Source organism: Oncorhynchus mykiss, chromosome 11 (assembly GCF_057628025.1).
Source record: "Oncorhynchus mykiss isolate SJ-2025 chromosome 11, ASM5762802v1, whole genome shotgun sequence".
NCBI classification, from domain to species: Eukaryota; Metazoa; Chordata; class Actinopteri; order Salmoniformes; family Salmonidae; genus Oncorhynchus; species Oncorhynchus mykiss.
In genome coordinates, this window is record NC_143032.1 from 19,888,925 (window position 1) to 19,914,412 (window position 25,488).

The window sequence follows — 25,488 nt, forward strand, 5'->3', positions numbered from 1 at the left end:
ATGCAATTATATTCCATCTAATCTCAAGCATGCTATCAATGGATTTCGCACATATAGATTGGGGAGGGGTGCGAGGCACGTGTCACGAGGCTAATTAAAAAGTCGGTGGGGCGCGAGGTGACAGCTGTGTGTGGTCGATCAGTTGCAGAGGGACTCAGCAACGAGAGAAGGAAAGGGAGGGGGATCAATAAGCGCGCCTGTGGGAGCCACTTTCGCTGTTTCACTGTCTCTGGTGGGCTGTCTGCACGAGGCCAGCCCCCGTTCTTAGAACATTTTCCGGTCCTCGAGCGCGTGAGGGTACCGGTACGAATCCCATTAGAGCATCTTGCTCACTGAAAAGTAAAAACCGGACATTTGGGTGGAAACCATGACAACAGCAGAGACCGGAGACTGAGAGCAGAGTCGCAGTCAACAAACTGGCAGTAGACCGGTGAACTCTGATGTGAGCGAAGGAGCTTTTTTATTTTTACAATACCATTTTTATTTCAAAGCTCTTTTTCTCTGTCAAGTATGAAATCATCGAAGAAGAGCGCGGAGCAGAATATCCTGAGAGTTCTATGCGGAGTGATGGTCATGGCCTCCAGCGGTCACGGCGCAAGAGTTGTCAGTGGTAAGTTGATGATGTGATAACTTTTACGGTCAGTTTTTCACATATTGGTCTACTTTCAATGATCGTATAAAACAAAGAAGCGTTATATAATAATAACATTTGAATATTGGTTGTATTTCTGTTATCTTCAAGATAAGAATAATCAAATAATAATTCCTTAACGATTCTCATCAAACAATAATCTCAACTATAAACTACCAGTAAAATGTTACCTTTTGTGACTAGGTTAAAGTTATAGGCCTATGGCTCATCATCATCATCATCATCATTATCATCATCATAACCACCACCACCACCATTATCATCATTAAAATTAGTTGGACATTTGTGAATTTTGTTAGGATTGGAAAATATAAATCAATCTATAAGATTAGGTTATCTGAGACAAAAAAAAACATTTTCTCCACATGGAATCATGTTTTCTATTCCTTCCATTATTCATGTCAAAAATGTAATTACATGTTAACTGCTTCAGTTTAGCTTTTATTGCATTGCTACAGTTACAGATCTTGAGGTGTGTCACATGTGTGCATGTGCTTGCTTTCATACATGTGTATGAATGTGTGTGAGCCTGTTAGAGTTTGTTTACCCTGGAAACTGGATTTATTGGTTTTATTGACTGTAAAGATTGAGTCTATTTACTGTTCCTTCCCTCTGTGACTAAATGTGTCAGGGCCGTCGGTGTCATAGGGCAGGCAGCTGACTTAATATGTTTGCATTCAAATCTGTTACATACTGTAGAGAGAGAACGAAGAGAGAGAGAGAGAGAGAGTCTTATAGTCAGACAGATGACAGATGGAGAGAGTGAGAGGAGAGTGGACAACTTTTATTTCATTTTTGGTGAGATATGCCCCTCTTTAACCTAAAATGTCCTTACTAAGTGATTTAGTCTAAATAAATTGAAAAAGTGGCACAGAGGAGGGAGAAGACAGTGACAGAGGGAGAATCAGTGAGAGAGAGGGGTTGATGTTCCAAGATAGGGAAAGTGCAGAGGATGAAAAGGGGATGGGGGATGAAGGAGAGAAACAGAGGAAGAGGTGAAGGCAGGTAAAGGAAGAGGTGAAGGCGGGTGAAGGAAGAGGTGAAGGACGAGGTGAAGGACGAGGTGAAGGAGGAGGTGAAGGAGGAGGTAAAGGACGAGGTGAAGGAAGAGGTGAAGGAAGAGGTGAAGGAAGAGGTGAAGGAGGGGGTGAAGGAAGAGGTGAAGGAGGAGGTGAAGGATGAGGTGAAGGAGGAGGTGAATAAAGGGGTGAAGGAGGAGGTGAAGGAAAAGGTGAAGGAGGTGAAGGAAGGGGTGAAGGATGAGGTGAAGGAAGAGGTGAAGGAGGAGGTGAAGGAATAGGTGAAGGAGGAGGTGAAGGAGGAGGTGAAGGAAGAGGTGAAGGAGGAGGTGAAGAAAGGGGTGAAGGAGGAGGTGAAGGAGGAGATGAAGGAAAAGGTGAAGGAGGAGGTGAAGGAAGGGGTGAAAGAGGAGGTGAAGGAAGAGGAGGCTGTTAGAGGAAAAGAAAGGGAAAAACTGATGAAAATGTGGATCTGAGGAATCAGAGCAGAGGAGGCCGGATAGAGGGAACAAATTAATAAAGGAGAGAGAGCGAGAGACGAAGAAAGAAAGGGAGAAAGGAAAACAATGACGCTTTGGGTTGAGAAGAAGAATTTTGAGGTATCAGAACAGGAAGATGAGGCAGGATGGATGGAGGGAATGAACGAAGAGGAAGAGGAAGAAAGAGAGAAAGGAGGTGAAAATGCTGAGTCTGTTGGTCGTCTGTGCGCCCCGGTACCATTACTGGGTTCCAAAGTGATGATAGTGCAGATCTGATCTAGACCAGGCAGCCAATCATTTAAAGTACCTCCTGGCCACACTGCTAATGTTATTATTAGGCCTCTTTAACTGCCTGTGTATTAATCACTGGTATTATTCACTGATGCACGCATGCATGCATGCATCACACTCACACACACACACACACACACACACACACACACACACACACACACACACACACACACACACACACATTCGTGTACACACACACATTCGTGTACACACACACATGGTTTCAGTCCAGAATCTTGGCCAGATACTCCACTTTTCACCTACTTAATTGCCATCATAGAGCACAGCTTTATAATGCTGGATATTGTGTGCTGCATGTGTGAGATTATATTTGTGTGTATGTGTGTACCTGTGTGCGTGCATACTTGTGAAAGTACACGTGTCTACTCTGTGTTTGTGGGTATGTCTACTCTGTGTTTGTGTATAAGTACAGTACAGCATGACTGCTGCTTACTGTAAATGTCATATCAGTGTGTGAACACATCCAGTAAAAGTCTGTTTGTGAGCGGTAACAAGGCTGTTCTAGAAGTGGGCCTCCAGCCTACAGTGTGATCAGCAGCCCTGTTACTACAGTCAGTTAGCTAGAGTCACTTCCTGATTGACAGAGGATATTGACCACACTAGGAAAGTTTGACGGTAAATTCTAAGGGACTGAGAGGATGCGAATGCGATGACCACATCCTTTTGGCGGGAAGCCAAGAGTCGTTAAGGGTGTGTGTGTGGGAGGGGGTCGAGGGATTGTGTACAACTGATAAGTTCAATGGAGATGTTTGCATTCACTTAAGACCTTCAAACCACTTCTTAAGATCAACAGAGAGTCACTGAGGTGTAGTTATCACTCATATGAATGGATTTATAGATTGATAAATCAGTTGTTTGGTGAGGTGGTTGATTGACAGGTGGGTTGGTTGATTTGTGGACTGGTTGATTGACAGGTGGGTTGGTTAATTTGTGGACTTGTTGATGGATGTACTGACCGGCGGAGGGGCTGATTGGGTGTAGATACGGTAGTATGGTGGATTTACTGATCACTGATTAGATGATGGATGGTTTGTCAGATAGATGGAGGGAGGAAAAGACAAACACAGCCACGGCCACAGGAATGAGTAGAGAACAAGGAAGTAGCTTGTTTTTGAAACGGTGGTGGAACCATTACTTGATGGCATTGGCTGTATTACTGGCATACTGAACTGAAAATCTCACGTAAATTACTATATGTTACGTAGTCTGTCCACATTAGATTACCGGCATACAGTAGATGCTTAAATTGACTCCTATTGCACACAACTGACACAGATAGATTTGACATAATTGTTAATTGATTAATTAATCAATCCTTATGTAAATTGTCTACTTACAATTAGGGCTGTGACGGTGATGGAATTTAGTATGACGGTATTTGGCCAGCCAAGTGACCGCGGTCACTGTAATAATCGTTTGAATATACTTATTTTTTGAAGACGCACATTTTTCGGCTCTCCTCCACTCCTGACTGCATGTGCTGCCATAGGAATAGAAGGAACCATTCGAGTCAGTGATAGCATAGTGAGTGGACTGGTGGCCATTGCGTTGAGCACAGTAGGAAGTAAAAGCAGGAAGAAAAAGCAGGAAGTGTACCCATCAATATGTGCTGTGATTTGTTGATTCAACTCAAGTAACATTACAAAAAATACATTCTATGGCCTGTGCCACATACGTTAACATCATCTGAATTAACATTCTAGGGCTGTTGCGGTGACAGTATTACCACCACACCGGCGGTCATGAGTCATGACGGCAGTCAAATTCCATGTGACCGTTTAGTCACGGTAATTTGGCTTCTCCAAGCTCTGATGCTGCTGAAGGTCTTTTATAGCCTATCAAACTTGCTAACTGCCTGGTACTCAGCACTCTATTATCCTTCTAATCACTCGGGCATATACCTGGCTGAAATGAAAATAAACCACGGAAAAAGCATCCTCCATTCACTATTTAAATGCCTAGATGACATGTATTTTCCCCCTTCCCGTTTTGAGACAGGTGCATGATAATGGTCCATTCTAAATCACAACTAATTTCACACATATATTATTTAATATATGTGTATATAGTATATTATATTATTTACTATATATTAAAACAAGAATAGTCTGATGGGTGACAATATTAGCCTATCACTTGTGAATGATGCCCAGTTTGTGTGCAGTAAGACAAAAAACAGTGCATCATCCCCCCCCCCCCCCGACTTTTTCAAATCATAGTCGCACACCTCAGTCCATAGGCCTATATGTTTTGTTTGTGTATTTAAAATGTTTTACCCCCTTTTTCTCCCCAATTTCATGGCATCCAATTGTTAGTAGTTACTGTCTTGTCTCATCGTTACAACTCCCATACGGGCTCGGAAGAGACGAAGGTCGAGAGTTATGCGTCCTCCGAAACACAACCCAACCAAGCCGCACTGCTTCTGAACACAGTGTGCATCCAACCCGGAAGCCAGCCGCACCAATGCGTCGGAGGAAACAACGTACACCTGGCGAACTGGTCAGCGTGCACTGCGCCCGGCCTGCCACAGGCGCAATGAGACAAGGATATCCCTACCGGCCAAACCCTCCCTAACCCTTGACGACGCTAGGCCAATTGTGTGTCGTCTCATGGACCTCCCGGTCGCGGCCGGCTGCGACAGAACCTGGGCTCGAACCCAGAGTCTCTGGTGGCTCAGCTAACACTGCGATGCAGAGTCTTAGAACAGACGTCACCCGGGAGGCCAGGCCTATATGTAGTGAAAAGGTTTGTATCACAACTAATGTGGCCAAACAACTTCTTAAAGTTAAGCACATTAATCCGCTTTACAAGTGGCGTGAGTCCCAAGTTTGGGGAAGATCATTTTCACCATAAAAATACACCTTTATAATAAAAGCCTTACATGCATAATCGCATTTGCGGTCACTTTTGAGATTTGAGTTTTCCCGCTATTTGATTGCATTTTGGAACATTTGAGCTTATGCCGTGTGCGCATTGCTGCACTTATAATGTGAAAAAATAGCCTAATAGTTTATGAACATTTTAAGCTAATAGTTCTGATCCGTTGCATCAGCCTCATTGCTTTTAAAATGTTTTTTTGATGCTAGTGATTGTATTAATTTGGGATTTATCCCATCCCACAACTGTCCCAGACAATGCTTGGAATATTTATTTATCGCACAGAATAGAATAGGTCAACTATTTGTACTGCGGTGGATAGTAGATTGACATAGGCTAGTGCTTTTGCTGTTTGTTATGCCTACTCATCTTGTTGGCTGACAAAGGAAATGTGGACAGTTCTTCCAATATCTTCAATATGCGCCTCGGAATTGACCAAGAACGCATGCATGTGCGTCTTCACTTGTAGCCCGTGAGAAGGACCGATCATGTGATGGGCATTGGCTAATAAGAATTGAGATATCTCAGACAGCCATGTGAGTGAGAGCTGCTTCGGAGCACACAGCCGGGAGAAGGGAATTATAATTATTAGATTCGGCCCAAGGGCGCAATGGCCACTGCCCGCAAAAGGTATGGATTTTTTTATGGGGCATTACGGCCAAGCAAAGGGGATGCCGCCAGGAAATTCAAGGCATTATCAAGTGTTTGTCAAATTGTGAATGAGAGACTGATGAAGTGTGTACAGGCTGCACAAAATAACAAAGCAAAGCTCATGCCTTTCATGCAACTCTTTTCAAATCATCATTAGAGTCACATCATGCAGCCTTAGAATGTATTAAAATCTAAACATATAGCCCAGCGTAACTCTAAATTAAGCAGATAGGAGTACCTGTTTCTTTTTTAACTGCTCCACAAAGAATAGCCGCATGTGTGCACTCCCTCCAATCCTTTGGAGAAAATATTATTTTAATTTTATTCAGCTATTGTATTCTTTGTACTATAAAATAATATAAAATAATGCCACGGAATTCTAAGCAAATCTTGTTTACTAAATTAACTAGTGTAGCCCACAGCCATATGGCATAGCCAGATCAGGGCCTAACATAAGGATAACTCACAGTATGCTATTCTGTTAATCTGAAATAGACTACATTTTCTTCATGTCATATTTCTTTAGACCTGTCTAAAATAAGTTATGGATTTATTGTGATGGTGTAGGCTATTTTAAATGGATTTATTATACTTTTTTTTTAAAATGTAGATGTTCCAACGGTCTGCATCAGTGGCTTGTAGGCTTGTAGGCATGGAAGTAAGGAGATGCTAAATGTATTTATGTCAATTACCTTGAGACCGGCAGTTATTTGCTTGACAATCACCAGCTAACAAAGTTTCATGACCGTCACAGCCCTATAACATTCCCATGAACATTTTTGCATCACAATACCAGGCAGCAATTTCGAGTGTACCCATGATTTTACCAGTCAATTAGCCAGAGGTTCCAAGACCCTTCTATTCATTCTATTTCTATGTGTGCTGCTGATGCAGGGAAGGGGGGGGGGGGGGGCATTCCGATCTTCATCCATAACCGTCGGTTACATGGTTAGAAGGTAATTGTGCGAGCCCTACATGCAATCAATGGATAGATTGATGATCTCATTTGCCTCCAGGTCAGACGGTGTGTCAGGGAGGGGAGGAGCATCCATGCTATAAGATTGCCTACTTCCGGGAAATGACCAGCCGGATTGCATTCAGCGAGGCCAGAAAGGCATGTGAGATGGACGGAGGGTCGTTGCTGAGTGTAGAGAGCGCTGCGGAGCAGAGACACATAGAACACCTGCTACAGGTCAGTGTATGTGTGTGTGTGTGTGTGTGTGTGTGTGAGTTTGCGCTAGTGTGTGTGACAGTACAAACAACAACACCAAAAACACCTCCTCAAAGTGCTCCAATCATGAACTTGTTAATATATTTCTTATTTACTTATAATATACTTACAATACATATATTATTTCTTACAGGAGCTTCGGACCTCCTCAACAGGAGCAGGGACAGAAACGGCGGAAGGAGCAGGTACCGGTAATGGAGGAATAGCAGACGGTGATTTCTGGATCGGGCTGATGAGGACAGAAGGAGAACACACACAGGAAAACGGCGGCTTCGCCTCCTGTCCTGACCTCTACCTCTGGACCGATGGGAGCATGTCCCAATTCAGGTGTGTATGTTTCACACAGCAACTGTTACTTTGGTGAGGCTTTTGTGTATGTCTGTGTTTTAATTTGAATATGTGTATTATTGTGTGTGATTGTGTGTGTTAGGAACTGGTATTTTGACGAGCCGTCGTGCGGAGGGGAGGCGTGTGTAGTGATGTACCACCAGCCTACAGCGCTCCACGGGCTGGGCGGGGCCTACATGTACCAGTGGAATGATGACAGGTGCAACATGAAGCACAACTTCATCTGCAAGTACGAACCAGGTACGCAGCATCACACAGGTACACAGCATCACACAGGTACGCAGCATCACACAGGTACACAGCATCACACAGGTACACAGCATCACACAGGTACACAGCATCACACAGCTACGCAGCATCACACAGGTACACAACATCACACAGCTACGCAGCATCACACAGGTACACAACATCACACAGCTACGCAGCATCACACAGGTACACAACATCACACAGGTGTGCAGTATCACACAGGTACTCAGCATCACACAGGTACGCAGCATCACACAGGTACACAGCATTACACAGGTACACAACATCACACAGCTACGCAGCATCACACAGGTGTGCAGCATCACACAGGTACACAGCATCACACAGGTACACAACATCACACAGCTACGCAGCATCACACAGGTACACAACATCACACAGGTGTGCAGTATCACACAGGTACTCAGCATCACACAGGTACGCAGCATCACACAGGTACTCAGCATCACACAGGTACACAGCATCACACAGGTACACAGCATCACACAGGTACTCAGCATCACATAGGTAGAAGGCATCACACAGGTACGCAGCATCACACAGGTACTCAGCATCACACAGGTACGCAGCATCACACAGGTACTCAGCATCACACAGGTAGAAGGCATCACACAGGTATGCAGCATCACACAGGTACTCAGCATCACACAGGTAGAAGGCATCACACAGGTGTGCAGCATCACACAGGTACGCAGCATCACACAGGTACGCAAATGTCACGGCAGATGAGATGAGTTCTGTGTGTTTTGTGGAGTGTTCTATACGTTTCCCTTTTAAAAGGTTGTTATATATATTTTTTAAATTACTATTATTATTATTTATTCTTTTTTTTATCCCAATTTTGTGATATCCAATTGCGATCCAATTGTGTTTTAGCCTGGTAAAACATTACACTAACAGAAATGCATATCAGTTTTGTTTAATCAAGTTTTTTCTGATTCTGATGTTGATCCAGAGAGCCGTCTGGGGAAGGAGCAGGGGGACAGGCCAGGAGCTCGTGACCCAGGTGAGGAGGCACACACTGGGGCATAGCCTGGCCACATCAGCCCCACTCCTGTAGGTCAGCATGGTTGACTGCATGAGGGTATCAGTTAGTATATCTCTTTTTGATTTAGTATCTTTGTGTGTCCGTCCCAGATGTGGCGGTGGTGCAGGCAGATGAGGTCAAACAATCCGGACCAAGTGAGGACGACGCCCCACATGTAGTCATAGCTGGATCCTCAGGTGAGAGGTGGAGGTGAGACAGGTGGAGGTGAGACAGGGAGGTGAGACGATTAAATGGTATGGCAGGACACCAGAAAGTGAGACGTGGTGTAGCGATGATATGGAATGTAAGACAGTGTTTAAATAGAGTGTAATTACTGAAATAGCCTCTCTGGAGCTCCATCTCAGCTCTATCCTCCTTCTGCAGGTATGCTGCTGGTTTATGTAATCATCCCCACCATCCCTCTGCTGCTGCTCATCCTGGTGGCTTCTGGGACTTGCTGTTTCCAGATGTTTAGTAAGAGGTGAGACACGACATACCACTGCAACAACAAAAACTACAACTCCCTATGGTACAACACAACTGAACACCCTAAGTCCCCGGAGTCCCCAGTACTGCCTTACTGATAACAACTTCACTGAAATATCAATCTATGATCCTCATACAAACCAATCGTATAATATTCTCTTATACTGTATACTCCTCTTTCTCTCATTTTTAATCACACTTACACTCCCATCAACTCTCTTTTTTAAATTCCTTGAATTGGCATACTCAAAATTAATCAGAGAAACAGCTCAATCTCTGAACCCTACCCCCCCTGTTCATCCACTAATGGATGGGTCCAGTCCCCCCGTCCCTGTGCTGTGATGGATGGGTCTGGGCTGTAATTGTTTGGTAAGAACAGTGCTTACTCAGTCATAATCACTGGCATAACACAAGGACGCCTTGTTAGCAAAGAGTCATTTAGCATAACAGCCCTGGCCACTGGCTCAGCCCTCTGTCATTAATTATTATTGTGATTGTGTGTAGGCGATATGTGTGTGTGTGTGTTACCCTACTCTGGCAACAGATAGGGTAACAAAGTCTATGATTTCTGGGTCGATAGCTGGGCCCGTCGATGGTGTTCCTACAATAACCAAAGTGCAACTCCAGCACATTGTATAATGCCAACCAACCTCCCTACCCCGCTACTGTGACTTTACATCTCCTATATAGACACTCCCAGCTCTCCTCTGCCTTGATTGGGCAGCAACTTAGTTTTTTATTATTTATCCAGTTTAGTATCGCTGTCCGTCTGATTTGATGTGTATTTAAAAGTGGTGTAATGTACTTGAAGTAAAAATACTTGAAAGAACTACTTCAGTCATTTTTGGGGGTATCTGTACTTTACTATTTATATTTTTGCCAACTTTATTTTTTATTTCACTACATCCAAATGTTGAATTTTTTTTACACCCAAAAATACTTGTTACATTTTGAATGCTTAGAAGGACAGGACAATTGTCTAATTGACACACTTATCAAGAGAACTTCCTTGGTCATCCCTACTGCCACTGATCTTGCGGACTCATTAAAAACAAACGCTCATTAAACACAATTCTTCATTTGTAAATTAATGTCTGAGTGTTGGAGTGTGCCTCTGGCTATCCGTAAATTAAAACAAGAATTGTGCTGTCTGGTTTGCTTAATATAAGGAATTGGAATTGATTTATACTTTTACTTTTGATACTTATGTATATTTTAGCAATTACATTTACATTTGATACTTAAGTATATTTAAACCAAATACTTTTAGAATTTTACTCAAGTAGTATTTTACTGGGTGACTTTCACTTTTACTTGAGTCATTTTCTTTTAAGGTATCTTTACTCTTACTCAAATATGACAATTGGGTACTTTTCCACCACTGGTTTTTAACATATTTCCGATAGCTGGGGAACTGAGAGGGAATCTACAGACAGAGACCAGTAAATCACGCCTCTGACTCCTGCCTGCCGCAGTAAAATTCTTCCTGAAACGCCCCCAAAGCCCTAACGCGCGGCTAGAAGGGATCAAGTCAAAAGTTGAAATGTTTTGCATTTAACCTAATTCTCCTAACCTGCTAAGTTAATTATCCTAACCTGCTACATTAATTCTCCTAACCTGCTAAGTTAATTATCCTAACCTGCTACATTAATTCTCCTAACCTGCTAAGTTAATTATCCTAACCTGCTAAGTTAATTATCCTAACCTGCTACATTAATTCTCCTAACCTGCTACATTAATTATCCTAACCTGCTACATTAATTCTCCTAACCTGCTATGGTAATTATTATAACCTGCTTCGTTAATTATTATAACCTGCTTCGTTAATTATTCTAACCTGCTTCGTTAATTATTCTAACCTGCTTCGTTAATTATTCTAACCTGCTTCGTTAATTATTCTAAACTGCTTCGTTAATTATTCTAACCTGCTTCGTTAATGTTTCTAACCTGCTACAAAAAGTCAAATCTGATGTTAATCTGATTTGACGCTAGGGTCATGGCCCTTCTAGCCATGACCCTAGCACGTGCGAGGTCTCTCCTTTACAACAGGCGACACACTTGAACCTACAACACGACAAACGCGATCTGAGGAAATATGAGTTATGAGGAGTTATGAGTAGGCAAGGATCCAGAGTTTTATCGCTGGGTATGGCTGGCACAGAAGTGTTTGTGTGAGCAACAGCTCTCGTGTTTAACACACACACACACACACACACGTACACACAGTTTTGTTTTACGATTCATCTGTGGTTCTACTGTTCTAATTTAGTTTTGTTCTACTATTGTTCATTCTGTTTCCATTGTTTTTATTTCATAAAGCAAACCACGGACCAAAACCAGTGTTAACCACCAATCAACGCTCTGGATCTCCAAGACACCCAAGACAGACAGCATGGAAGTATGAATGGCAGGTTACATCACAAACAAGATAAACAGATTAGGCAGAACTAACTGAATGATACCTCTGTTTCCCTCATACTATCCTTGTTCCAAATACATCTTACTATCCACCTCAACCAATGACCTGCTCTCCTCTTCTGCATTTCCTTTGTTCAATTTGTTCATGTCTCCACCGCTCTGTTGAGTTTTTCCTTATTTCCTTTCTCCTCCCCTCCACCCCTCCTGTCCTGTCCTCCTGTTAATGTGTTCCTGCAAACAAAAATGAAACGACTTAATGGATAATTTGGCAATCCTCGTACCTATCTGATATCAAGGTAAACCTACTGCTGCTGATATCAAGGTATACCTGCTGCTGTTGCCAGGGAGTTTCTGCTGGAATCCCAGTGTCTGTACGCATGTGTGAGTGTGAGCATGCTACCTTGTGTGTACACTAATGTGTGTGTGTGTGTTACACTAATTGGTTCCAAACAGAGGAAGTAATTAACTATCAGTAATTAAGGGTGGTGCGAGGGGGACCCTGATAAAACAAGGAATTGAACCATCCCCTGTGACCAGGAATAGGGTCAGAGCCACTTAACACATCACACAGATTTACTCCTGAAGAGCAGCACACAGCGAGGTGTAAGAGAGGAGGGAGAGCGGGGAGAGGAGGGAGAGGAGGGAGTGGGGGAAAAGAGGAACATTTAAGGGAAAGTGAATAAAAGATAAAAAGAGAGAGGGAAAGAGGCAGGGAGGGGGAAAATAGGGAAATAGGACTTTAAAATGGAAATTGAAGTATGTTGTTTGATCTGCTTCCCGTTGTTCAGGGTTTAGTACTAGCTTTACTCTCTGTTCCCTCACCGGGGAGCTATGTTTCAGACAGATCAGTCAGCTAAATGACTTTCCTAAATGTCCTGAAAAATAAAAAAAGATTTCCATGATCCAATCTAATTGAATGCATAATGCCAGTAAATATCTCATGGATGAAACAGTCAGTATTTATCCAATATTTATCACCGCCTGATATGAATACTGTAAGTGCAGTTTTGTGCATGTTACATGGTCTACAATGTTATATTTTATATTCCGTATAAGCATTGTCTAATGTGAGAGATTATCCACCTGGCTAAATATTGATACATGCCATACATCTCAACTTATCCTCAGATTGTCCTATGTTATTGCTTTTATATGATGGAATATATGAGAGTACTACATGTGTTTTCTTTCAAAGGCAAACACACGTGTAGCGCGCTCAACCATTGAACAAGGTTTTAATAAGGGATTTGTGTATATTTCAGTGTGTATGTGTTGGATGGAGTGTTGTACATACGTTAGGTTCTAGAGTTTCTAGAAACACATGCAGTAGATCAGTGGTACGTATATGAGACTAGGTTCTGGTGATGGTGTGGTACGTTTAGGAGCCTGTGTGTGAATGTGTTGTTAAGAAGTGGCGTGTTTTGTACTCAGCGTTGTGATGCAGTCACTGTCCTGCTAGCATGTCTACCCACAGCCAGAGATGAAAACAGAGTTTATAAAGAGCCTTGTAGAAACTGAAAGATACCTTTTTCACCCATAACTTGTTTTGTGACGAGATAACTCAATAAAAAGCTTTATGTGATTCATTGACGTCGGTGTTTAATTGTGCATTTTCGATGATGAGACATGACACGCACGCACACACTGAAGAGTGTGTGTGGGTTACCACAGTCAGTTATTAGTCGTACTTTGTTAAAGTGATTAGCCTGCCAATTAAACTTATCAGTCCTGTGCTTCAACAAGAGCACACACACACGGAGGTTCTGGTAATTATAGATATGAGTAATCACTGCATTTTAAAGCTCAGGGTAGAATTAAGAAAATAGAACCTTCAACATTTGATGTTCATTAGAAACACACACACAGCGATGATCAGTTACAATTGATCATGCATCGTCAGAATGAGTTCAAAAGGACACAATACATTTTGTATACATTGTACAGATTTTGTATAAACAGTACTGGCCAAGCCTGAATGTACCCGTAACAGTAGATACAGAGCTGGACAGATAATCCTGGTCAATAAAAGCCCTCTTCAATCAGAACAGATTTATGCCTAACCGGGAGCGAGAGATCAAACAAATTAAGAGAAGGGGGTTGGGAGAGAGACACAGAGAGAGAGTCTGTAGTCCAGGCAGTAGTTTGTTGTGCTGGTGTCAGTCATTGAGATAAACTTGCTGTATGTATTGAGTGCTGTGCTTACTGTGCTGTATTTGTTGTACTTTTAGTATTGATCCTGTATCACCACATAGTCTGAGTACACTTAAAGCCCTGGCCACAGTCCATGCGGTTCCTCTATAACTCAGTTTCACATTGACCATATTGCAAAAGCATCACAGTCACGGCAACCAGATAGCCCCATTGAGCCAAGATGGACGCTGCTGGTAGAGGATGAGGTAAGTAACCTCATCACAATGTATAGCCCTTTAGGATACTCTTACGAGGGGCACTTAACACATGGTAATATAATAATATGGTCATTTAGCAGATGCTTTTATCCAAAGTGTCCCACAACTCTGGTGTTATTACTCTGGTGTTGAAACCCACAACTCTGGTGTTATTACTCTGGTGTTGAAACCCACAACTCTGGTGTTATTACTCTGGTGTTGAAACCCACAACTCTGGTGTTATTACTCTGGTGTTATTACTCTGGTGTTATTACTCTGGTGTTGAAACCCACAACTCTGGTGTTATTACTCTGGTGTTATTACTCTGGTGTTGAAACCCACAACTCTGGTGTTATTACTCTGGTGTTGAAACCCACAACTCTGGTGTTATTACTCTGGTGTTATTACTCTGGTGTTATTACTCTGGTGTTGAAACCCACAACTCTGGTTATTACTCTGGTGTTGAAACCCCATGCTTCAAACAACTGAGCAAACTCAAACAGCTAGTCCAGCATCATTATGATCATGGGTAAAATGATCCTAGTTCTGTTCCTAATACCAACTTCCACTCTCGTTCTTCACTCTTCTTCTGTGTCTTGGTTTCTATGTGTCTCAGAGAGCAGCTGGGAGAACAGTGCCCCCCTCTGGAGGAGAGCAGAGGCGCAGTCAAACTCAGCCACACGTCCCCCATCTAACACCAACACCCTGGAGAGGTAGGGAGAGAAGGAGGGGGAAAGAGAGATACAACTGGTCAAGCATAACGAAAAAAGTGAGCAACATTAATCTCTTCTTATAAGATGAAATGATAGAACACAAATCCCACAGAGGAACACAGATCTCAGTAACCCTCACCTGTCAGTGTGTGTGACGTTCCCAGGGTTCTGTGTTAGATACAGCCCGGTGCAGTGGGAGAAGTGTGTGTGTATGATGCTCTGGAGCAGCCTCTCAGTGTGGACGTCTACAGGGGGAACAGGGTCCTCCACTACCAGGACAACACAGCCCTTCAACAGGGCACGACACACACACAGCAGCCTCCTCTCACTGGAGCTGGAGAGGGAGAGGGAGTTGCAGACTGAGGTTTACGGTTGAGGTTGATTTTAGTCAGAGGAGGCTGGTGGGAGGAGCTATTTGAGGACAGGCTCATTGTAATGGCTGGAATGGAATAAATGGAACGCATCAAACACATTAAACATATGGAAGCCACATTTGATTCCATTCCAGCCATTACAATGAGCCTGTCCTCCTATAACTCATCCCACCAGCCTCCTCTGATTTTAGTCTACACACTTGTCAATCTGCCACATACGTTTCACATACACACCTGTCTCTCTCTCCCACCTGTACCTATCTCTCTCTCACACCTGTACCTATCTCTCTCTCTCACACCTGTACCTGTCTCTCTCTCTCACACCTGCACCTGTCTCTCTCTCTCACACCTGCACCTGTCTCTCACTCTCACACCTGCACCTGTCTCTCTCTCACACACCTGCACCTGTCGCTCTCTCACACACCTGCACCTGTCTCTCACACACACCTGTACCTGTCTCTCTCACACCTGTACCTGTCTCTCTCACACCTGTACCTGTCTCTCACACACCTGTACCTGTCTCTATCACACCTGTACCTGTCTCTCTCACACCTGTACCTGTCTCTCTCACACCTGTACCTGTCTCTTTCACACCTGTACCTGTCTCTCACACACCTGTACCTGTCTCTCTCACACCTGTACCTGTCTCTCTCACACCTGTACCCGTATACAGCTGTCTGATACCTACCTGAGCCCGGCCCCTCCGTGTTGTAGTGGGTAGAGGAGCTGTCCTGGCAGCAAGCTGACCCTTTCCTTTAGGTGGCACCTCTCCAGTGCCTGCCACACCTGGGCATCCCCATGGCAACCCCAGGGGTCCAGGTTGGAGCGCAGTGAACAGGAGAACAGAGTTGGAACCCTAGCTATGACCGCCAACCGGCTGCGAAGGTCATGGAGTCCCACACTAGAGATGTCCACCCCGTCAATCATCAACACGCCCCTTCGGCCCTCCACCAATCGGAAGAGAGAACTGGTTATGGCATCCAGCTCTGCTCCTGATCTGCTCACCACACCAACCTGTAGAGTAACATAAACCTAGTAGTATATACATGTACACATTCACACACCTACAGCAAAGTACACACAAACACACACAGAGAATCAAGGCTCACACACAAACCTTCTCTCTGGTCCGGGTGCAAAAAGACAGTTCAGCGGGTGATGGGTTAAGCTCCGTCTCATAGCTTCTGAACTCCACCACTCCCTCCTTTGGCCAGCTAGGGGGTGCTCTAAAGGGCACAGACCAGGGGGGCTGAGAGAGGAAGAGAAGAGAGGGAGTGATATACAGTACTTGTCAAAAGTTTGGACACACCTACTCATTCAAGGGTTTTTCTTTGTTTGTACTATTTTCTACATTGTAGAATAACAGCTAAGACATCAACTATGAAATAACACATGGAATCATGTATAACCAAAAAAAGTATTAATCAAAATATATTTTATATTTGAGATTCTTCAAAGCAGCCACCCATTGCCTTGATGACAGCTTTGCACACTCTTGGCATTCTCTCAACCAGCTTCATGAGGTATTCACCTGGAATGGATTTCAATTAACAGCTGTGCCTTGTTAAAAGTTAATTTGTGGAATTTCTTTCCTTCTTAATGCATTTGAGCCAATCAGTTGTGTTGTGACAAGGTAGGGGTGGTATACAGAAGATAGCCCTGTTTGGTAAATACCAAGTCCATATTATGGCAAGAACAGCTCAAATAAGCAAAGAGTAATGACAGTTCATCATTACTTTAAGACATGTAGGTCAGTAAATGCGAAAAATGTCAAGAACTTTGAACATTTCTTCAAGTGCAGTTGCAAAAACCATCAAGCGCTATGATGAAACTGTCTCTCATGAGGACAGCCACAGGAAAGGAAGACCCAGAGTTACCTCTGCTGCAGGTAGAGGATATGTCCATTAGAGCATTATGCAGTGATACACCATCCCATCTGGTTTGCGATTAGTGGTACTATCATTTGTTTTTCAAGACGACAATGACCCAACACACTTCCAGGCTGTGTATGGGCTGTTTGACCAATACATAGACTGATGAAGTGCTGCATCAGATGACCTGGCCTCCACAATTACCAGACCTCAACCCAGTTGAGATGGTTTGGGATGAGTTGGACCGCAGAGTGAAGGAAAAGCAGCCAACAAGTGCTCAGCATATGAGGGAACTCCTTCAAGACTGTTGCATTTCAGGTGAAGCTGTTTGAGAGAATGCCAAGAGTATGCAAAGCTGCCATCAAGGCAAAGGGTGGCTACTTTGAAGAATATAAAATATATTTTGATTTGTTTAACACTTTTTTGGTTACTACATGATTCCAATGTAGAAAATAGTAAAAATAAAGAAAAACCTTTGAATGAGTAGGTGTGTCCAAATTCTTGACTGGTATTGTTTATCTGTATCTGTGTCCTCTCTACTCAGTTTAATACCATAACAGTGCTGTATCTGTGTCCTCTCTACTCTGTTTAATACCATAACAGTGCTGTATCTGTGTCCTCTCTACTCAGTTTAATACCATAACAGTGCTGTATCTGTGTCCTCTCTACTCTGTTTAATACCATAACAGTGCTGTATCTGTGTCCTCTCTCTACTCTGTTTAATACCATAACAGTGCTGTATCTGTGTCCTCTCTACTCTGTTTAATACCATAACAGTGCTGTATCTGTGTCCTCTCTCTACTCTGTTTAATACCATAACAGTGCTGTATCTGTGTCCTCTCTACTCAGTTTAATACCATAACAGTGCTGTATCTGTGTCCTCTCTCTACTCTGTTTAATACCATAACAGTGCTGTATCTGTGACAGTAACTGTAGCCTACCTCTTTCTTTCTCTCTACTCTGTAGCCTACCTCTTTCCCTCTCTCTACTCTGTAGCCTACCTCTCTCTCCATGTGTGCATGTTGGTCCATCTTCTGGATGGCACCAGCACTGCTCTCTACGCCACAGCTTGCTTGGACCAGGAGATGAAGAACCTCTCTCAGGCTGAGGGTGTAAGTCAGGACCAGTCCTACAGTACTGGGGTCTACCTCAGAGTCCAGTAGAGTCACAGAGACCAGGAACAGAACCAGTCCTGCAAAGGCATCCAACCACACTGATACCCACCTAAAGAGAGAGAGATAACATTTAATTAACACACACTAATTCTGTGTTTGTAATATGTATGAGTTATGTGAATGTGTTTGTGTGTAAAGGGTCCTGTCCTCTAACCTGTCCAACAAAATGCAGTTGTAGCGACACACCAGGTGCTCGTTGAGGGCACCATAGCAACGGGTCAAGGGGTCGTCATGACTACCACTGGTGACCTCATCCCTGTGTGACTCAGAAAGGAGGGATGAGAGAGAGGAGGCAGAGTCTGAAACCATCCTCCTCACCTGACCCGAGACTGACCTGTAGTATGACTGAGGGAGAGAGAGAGAGAGAGAGAGGATAGATAGATGGAGGAGAGAAATGGAAGAACAGAAGGCGAGTATAAGAGAAAAATGCAGTTTGCCGAGTAACATAACTGTCTCCATGTGTTTCTTACAGAAACTAAAGCAGATCAGTGAGTCAGTGATGTGATTCCTCCATCTAGTGGGCAGGAATGTACTTACAGCATATAGACAGACGAAAGGCATCAAAAACATTTTATACCATACCATTACATGCTATACCATTACATGTTATACCATACCATTACATGCTATACCATTACATGTTATACCATACCATTACATGCTATACCATTACATGTTATACCATACCATTACATGTTATACCATTACATGTTATACCATACCATTACATGCGATACCATTACATGTTATACCATTACATGTCTTCAGTTGTTTTCAGGGATTTAATTTATTTTGCTTCTTAGATGCTGTTCTTTGAGTGCGTGGGATGACTGATCTGTTGCATTGCCTTACTAGTTTACTCTGTTGGTAAAATAGTTTTGCACATGCATATCAGTGTAAAGGAATGGTTATTTCCTTTCCTTTGTTATACCATTACATGTTATTTTTATTTTTTATTTCACCTTTATTTAACCAGGTAGGCTAGTTGAGAACAAGTTCCCTTTATTTAACCAGGTAGGCTAGTTGAGAACAAGTTCCCTTTATTTAACCAGGTAGGCTAGTTGAGAACAAGTTCCCTTTATTTAACCAGGTAGGCTAGTTGAGAACAAGTTCCCTTTATTTAACCAGGTAGGCTAGTTGAGAACAAGTTCCCTTTATTTAACCAGGTAGGCTAGTTGAGAACAAGTTCCCTTTATTTAACCAGGTAGGCTAGTTGAGAACAAGTTCCCTTTATTTAACCAGGTAGGCTAGTTGAGAACAAGTTCCCTTTATTTAACCAGGTAGGCTAGTTGAGAACAAGTTCTCATTTGCAACTGCGACCTGGCCAAGATAAAGCGTAGCAATTCTACACATACAACAACACAGAGTTACACATGGAATAAACAAAACATACAGCCAATAATACAGTAGAACAAATTCTACCATTTTACATGTTACACCATACCATGTTATATCACACCGGTACATTTTATACCGTTACATTTTATACCACACCGTTACATTTTATACCATACCATGTTATACCACACCATTACATTTTATACCATACCATGTTATACCACACCGGTACATTTTATACCGTTACATTTTATACCACACCGTTACATTTTATACCGTTACATTTTATACCACACCGTTACATTTTATAACATACCATGTTATATCACACCGTTACATTTTATACCATACCATGTTATATCACACCGTTACATTTTATACCACACCGTTACATTTTATACCGTTACATTTTATACCACACCATTACATTTTATACCATTACATTTTATACCACACCGTTACATTTTATACCGTTACATTTTATACCACACCGTTACATTTTATACCACACCATGTTATATCACACCGTTACATTTTATACCGTTACATTTTATACCATACTGTTACATTTTATACCATTACATTTTATACCACACCGTTACATTTTATACCGTTACATTTTATACCAAACCGTTACATGTTATACCATACCATGTTATATCACACCGTTACATTTTATACCGTTACATTTTATACCATACTGTTACATTTTAAACCACACCGTTACATTTTATACCGTTACATTTTATACCATACTGTTAAATTTTATACCACACCGTTACATTTTATACTGTTACATTTTATACCACACCGGTACATTTTATACCGTTACATTTTATACCATACTGTTACATTTTATACCACACCGTTACATTTTATACCGTTACATTTTATACCATACCATGTTATATCACACCGTTACATTTTATACCGTTACATTTTATACCATACCATGTTATATCACACCGGTACATTTTATACCGTTACATTTTATACCACACCGCTACATTTTATACCGTTACATTTTATACCACACCGTTACATTTTATACCATACCATGTTATATCACACCGGTACATTTTATACCGTTACATTTTATACCACACCGTTACATTTTATACCGTTACATTTTATACCACACCGTTACATTTTATACCATACCATGTTATATCACACCGTTACATTTTATACCATACCATGTTATATCACACCGTTACATTTTATACCATACCATGTTATATCACACCGTTACATTTTATACCATACCATGTTATATCACACCGTTACATTTTATACCGTTACATTTTATACCACACCGTTACATTTTATACCACAGTTACATTTTATACCGTTACATTTTATACCACACCGGTACATTTTATACCGTTACATTTTATACCACACCGCTACATTTTATACCGTTACATTTTATACCACACCGTTACATTTTATACCATACCATGTTATATCACACCGGTACATTTTATACCGTTACATTTTATACCACACCGTTACATTTTATACCGTTACATTTTATACCACACCGTTACATTTTATACCATACCATGTTATATCACACCGTTACATTTTATACCATACCATGTTATATCACACCGTTACATTTTATACCATACCATGTTATATCACACCGTTACATTTTATACCATACCATGTTATATCACACCGTTACATTTTATACCGTTACATTTTATACCACACCGTTACATTTTATACCACACCGTTACATTTTATACCGTTCCATTATATACCACACCGGTACATTTTATACCGTTACATTTTATACCACACCGTTACATTTTATACCGTTACATTTTATACCATACCATGTTATATCACACCGTTACATTTTATACCGTTACATTTTATACCATACCATGTTATATCACACCGGTACATTTTATACCGTTACATTTTATACCACACCGCTACATTTTATACCGTTACATTTTATACCACACCGTTACATTTTATACCATACCATGTTATATCACACCGGTACATTTTATACCGTTACATTTTATACCACACCGTTACAATTTATACCGTTACATTTTATACCACACCGTTACATTTTATACCATACCATGTTATATCACACCGTTACATTTTATACCATACCATGTTATATCACACCGTTACATTTTATACCATACCATGTTATATCACACCGTTACATTTTATACCGTTACATTTTATACCACACCGTTACATTTTATACCGTTACATTTTATACCACACCGTTACATTTTATACCACACCGTTACATTTTATACCATACCATGTTATATCACACCGTTACATTTTATACCATACCATGTTATATCACACCGTTACATTTTATACCGTTACATTTTATACCACACCGTTACATTTTATACCGTTACATTTTATACCACACCTTTACATTTTATACCATACCATGTTATACCACACCGTTACATGTAATACCGTTACATTTTATACCACACCGTTACATTTTATACCGTTACATTTTATATCACACCGTTACATTTTATACCGTTACATTTTATACCACACCGGTTACATTTTATACCGTTACATTTTATATCACACCGGTACATTTTATACCATTACATTTTATACCACACCGTTACATTTTATACCGTTACATTTTATACCATACCATGTTATATCACACCGTTACATTTTATACCGTTACATTTTATACCATACCATGTTATATCACACCGGTACATTTTATACCGTTACATTTTATACCACACCGTTACATTTTATACCGTTACATTTTATACCACACCGTTAGATTTTATACCATACCATGTTATATCACACCGGTACATTTTATACCGTTACATTTTATACCACACCGTTACATTTTATACCATACCATGTTATATCACACCGTTACATTTTATACCATACCATGTTATATCACACCGTTACATTTTATACCGTTACATTTTATACCACACCGTTACATTTTATACCGTTACATTTTATACCGTTACATTTTATACCACACCTTTACATTTTATACCGTTACAATTTATACCACACCATTACATTTTATACCATTACATTTCATACCGTTACTTTTCATACCACACCGTTACATTTTATACCACACCGTTACATTTTATACCATTACATTTTATACCACACCATCACATGTTATAACATTACATTTTATACCGTTACATTTGATATCATACCGTTACATTTTATATCATACATGCTATACTGTACCTGTATTGTGAGGAAGAGGTAAGTCAGCACCGGAACTATCAGGATGAAGAGAGGGGAGATGTAGCCAATCAGCAGCACTGTCACAAACACCTGCAGCCAACAGGAGAGCCAGGAGAGGAGGTTGGCGGGGACTAGCTCGTCAATCACGTACATCTCCTACAGAGAGAGAGAGACAGATAGAGATACATTTTAACCTATTTTCTATACATTTTTATAAAAAATTAGGGCCATAATGTCATTGCTTATAGATCCTCTCTCACCTGTGATAGGCTGCGCAGGACCAGAGAAGAGGGCGTGATCTGGTAGAATCTGAGAGGAAGGCGGAGCCGAGCAAAGAGCAGCTCAGAGTGGAGACTGGCAGACGCCTTCAGAGAACCACCAGTTACTGCTAATGCTACACAGCACACGGACAGAGCTGAAATACACACGCTCACGAGTTAGACAGTAGGCACGCAAACACACACACACACACACACACACACACACACACACACACCTTGCAGCAGCCCCAGTACAGCGTAGACAGATAGTCGTGAGTCTCGTAGTTCTCTCCACTCCTCCAGCCCCTGTAGTTCTTTAGCCTGTCTGGTCCACACGGCTAACAGACCGGTCTGACACACACCCACCACACAAACACACACCTGGGATAATACAGTCAACAACACCCAGCCCAAGCCACACACATGCAGATACAGCCGAATACACACACTGCTCACCTGCAGGGAGAATACACACACGATTATTCTGTCACTTTGTAAACTGCAAGGTTGGGATTAGAAGAGGAAAATACTGTGTTATAACAGCTGACCTCGGGACAGATTCTGTTTGTATTCTATGTGTAGATTGATCCTAGATCTGTGTACTCACACCATGTTTGGGCAGAGGTACAGTGTTTGCTTCTGTCTCTCTCAAGGTCTCATTACTGCACCTGTTAACGAGAGGGGACATTTTTATGTATTTGTGTGTGTGTGTGTGTGTGTGTGAGAGTGAGTGAGTGAGAGAGATGGATTGGGGGAAGGGTTAGTGAAGGAAAATATGTATGTGTGTATGTCTATGTCTCAGCATGCATGACCACAGATCAGATATGATGAGAGGGAAGTAATACGGGGAGGACCAAGTCAGGGCTCTGCTCTGTGTGTCTAATGCTCTTATCTCTGTGAGGGGGTTAATGTTGTGGATTAGAAAGCTTTGTAATTTAGCCTTTCTAACCCCCTCAAACACGCCATGACTCGCGTGCACACACACACACACATCTATCTTAGCCTCTGCACAAACCTCCACTCCCTTTCCACTCTCTCACACACACCAACCTCAACCCATCTCACCCTCATCTTTGTACTCACCTCAACCCGACCTTGCTGACATAATCTAAAATTTTGCCGTGCATAAACCCACCCCTCCCCTATCTGACCAATTAGACCAGCACAGATGAGAGACCCTTGTCCAATCAGAGGGCAGAGATTAGTTTGGGGATGAGCCTCGGTCAGTCCCTTGATGTCGCATGGCCAGAGAAACTGAGTCATCTGTGTGTGTGTGTGTGTGTGTGTGTGTGTGTGTGTGTGTGTGTGTGTGTGTGTGTGTGTATAATCCAAGCCTTCTCATTATTGTGTAAGCAGGTTAGGTAATAACATAACACACTACAGCTTAGGGATGACAGGGGACATGCTTTCTAGTTAATAAACAGAAAAAACACACACACACCGATCTGAGTGCTCCTCGAGACAGCTTTTCTTGACCCCATTTTCTGAAAGAGTGCCATTCTCTGAAAAAGAGATTCATAAAGATTTAGAAAAGGCATTCTGGTACACACACAGAGGGTAGAGGGTTGGATCAGGTCAGATTTGTACAGTATCATGCTAATGCTAGGTAAGTGTGTGTGTGTGTGTTACACACTACACAGGTGTGCTTCCGAGTGGAGCAGGAACTGCATCTCAGTGCTAGAGGTGTCACTACAGACCCTGGTTCGATTCCGGGCTGTATCACAATCGGCCGTGATTGAGAGTCCTATAGAGCAGCCACAATTGGCCCAGCGTTATCCGGGTTTGGGTTTGGCTGGGGTAGGCCGTCATTGTAAATAAGAGTGTATTCTTAACTGACTTGCCTAGTTAAATAAAGGTTCAAAATAAATACCTGTAGTTAGTTACCTGTGTGAGAGACTTCCTGTGAGAAGAGGAAGTGGTCCAGATGACAGAGGGAGTGCCAGGTCTGTCAATCAAAAAGAAAGAGAGCGGGGTTAGGCAGAAGTCTTTACTGTGTGTGTGTGTGTGTGTGTGTGTGTGTGTGTGTGTTACCTGTGTGAGGTGCAGTGCCAGGGAGGGCAGTAGGTTAAAAGGTGAGCGTAGCAGTGTGAACAGACACACACAGGTGAACACCTGAGACGCTGTCAGAACGTTACCATCATCCACCAGCACATACACACCCAAACTGGACACACACACCTGTAGAGACACAGAAAGGGGAGTGTGTGTGTGTTAGTACATGTTAATCATCCATCACCATCTATCAGTCCTCATCTACAGTATCCATCAGTCCACAATAACAATCACAGACCAAACTATCCGATCCCAGATCCATTCATCGATAATCACTGATCCTCATCTGTGAT

The 25,488-nt window shown here is 42.0% G+C and overlaps 2 protein-coding genes across 7 annotated transcripts in view; one reads left to right on the forward strand and one right to left on the reverse strand.

The window, feature by feature from the left end:
* LOC110535448 (chondrolectin) lies at positions 1 to 13,358 on the forward strand. The gene is made up of 8 exons (XM_021620443.3): positions 1 to 610; positions 7,010 to 7,185; positions 7,358 to 7,551; positions 7,655 to 7,812; positions 8,801 to 8,851; positions 8,983 to 9,069; positions 9,257 to 9,353; positions 11,678 to 13,358. The coding sequence occupies exons 1-8, from the start codon at positions 511 to 513 to the stop codon at positions 11,760 to 11,762; spliced, it is 948 nt and encodes a 315-aa protein (XP_021476118.3). The 5' UTR covers positions 1 to 510; the 3' UTR covers positions 11,763 to 13,358.
* The window catches only part of abcc13 (ATP binding cassette subfamily C member 13), a 16,944-nt gene continuing 4,805 nt past the window's right edge, over positions 13,350 to 25,488 (reverse strand). Inside the window, exons 8-21 of one of the 6 annotated variants that reach the window (XM_090189699.1) lie at positions 25,175 to 25,321; positions 25,028 to 25,088; positions 24,585 to 24,645; positions 23,751 to 23,811; positions 23,600 to 23,642; positions 23,380 to 23,494; positions 23,144 to 23,298; positions 22,884 to 23,039; positions 18,451 to 18,641; positions 18,123 to 18,345; positions 16,368 to 16,499; positions 15,939 to 16,264; positions 15,016 to 15,210; positions 13,350 to 14,868 (exon numbers count right to left, since the gene is read on the reverse strand). In XM_090189699.1, the coding sequence (XP_090045825.1) occupies positions 14,742 to 14,868; positions 15,016 to 15,210; positions 15,939 to 16,264; positions 16,368 to 16,499; positions 18,123 to 18,345; positions 18,451 to 18,641; positions 22,884 to 23,039; positions 23,144 to 23,298; positions 23,380 to 23,494; positions 23,600 to 23,642; positions 23,751 to 23,755 (1,668 nt within the window). In that variant the 5' untranslated portion in view covers positions 23,756 to 23,811; positions 24,585 to 24,645; positions 25,028 to 25,088; positions 25,175 to 25,321 and the 3' untranslated portion in view covers positions 13,350 to 14,741. Of the gene's footprint in view, positions 14,869 to 15,015; positions 15,211 to 15,938; positions 16,265 to 16,367; positions 16,500 to 18,122; positions 18,346 to 18,450; positions 18,642 to 22,883; positions 23,040 to 23,143; positions 23,299 to 23,379; positions 23,643 to 23,750; positions 23,812 to 24,584; positions 24,646 to 25,027; positions 25,089 to 25,174; positions 25,322 to 25,488 lie in introns of those variants that run through there. The other 5 variants (XM_036935131.2, XM_090189698.1, XM_090189697.1 and 2 more) reach the window with 5 other exon arrangements.

Coding starts and splice junctions, on each gene's coding strand:
- LOC110535448 (XM_021620443.3), top strand. CDS start 511: ATGAAATCATCGAAGAAGAGCGCGGAGCAGAATATCCTGAGAGTTCTA. Junction 7,813..8,800: donor CATCTGCAAGTACGAACCAG/GTACGCAGCATC, acceptor ATGTTGATCCAG/AGAGCCGTCTGGGGAAGGAG. Junction 9,354..11,677: donor TTCCAGATGTTTAGTAAGAG/GTGAGACACGAC, acceptor TATTTCATAAAG/CAAACCACGGACCAAAACCA.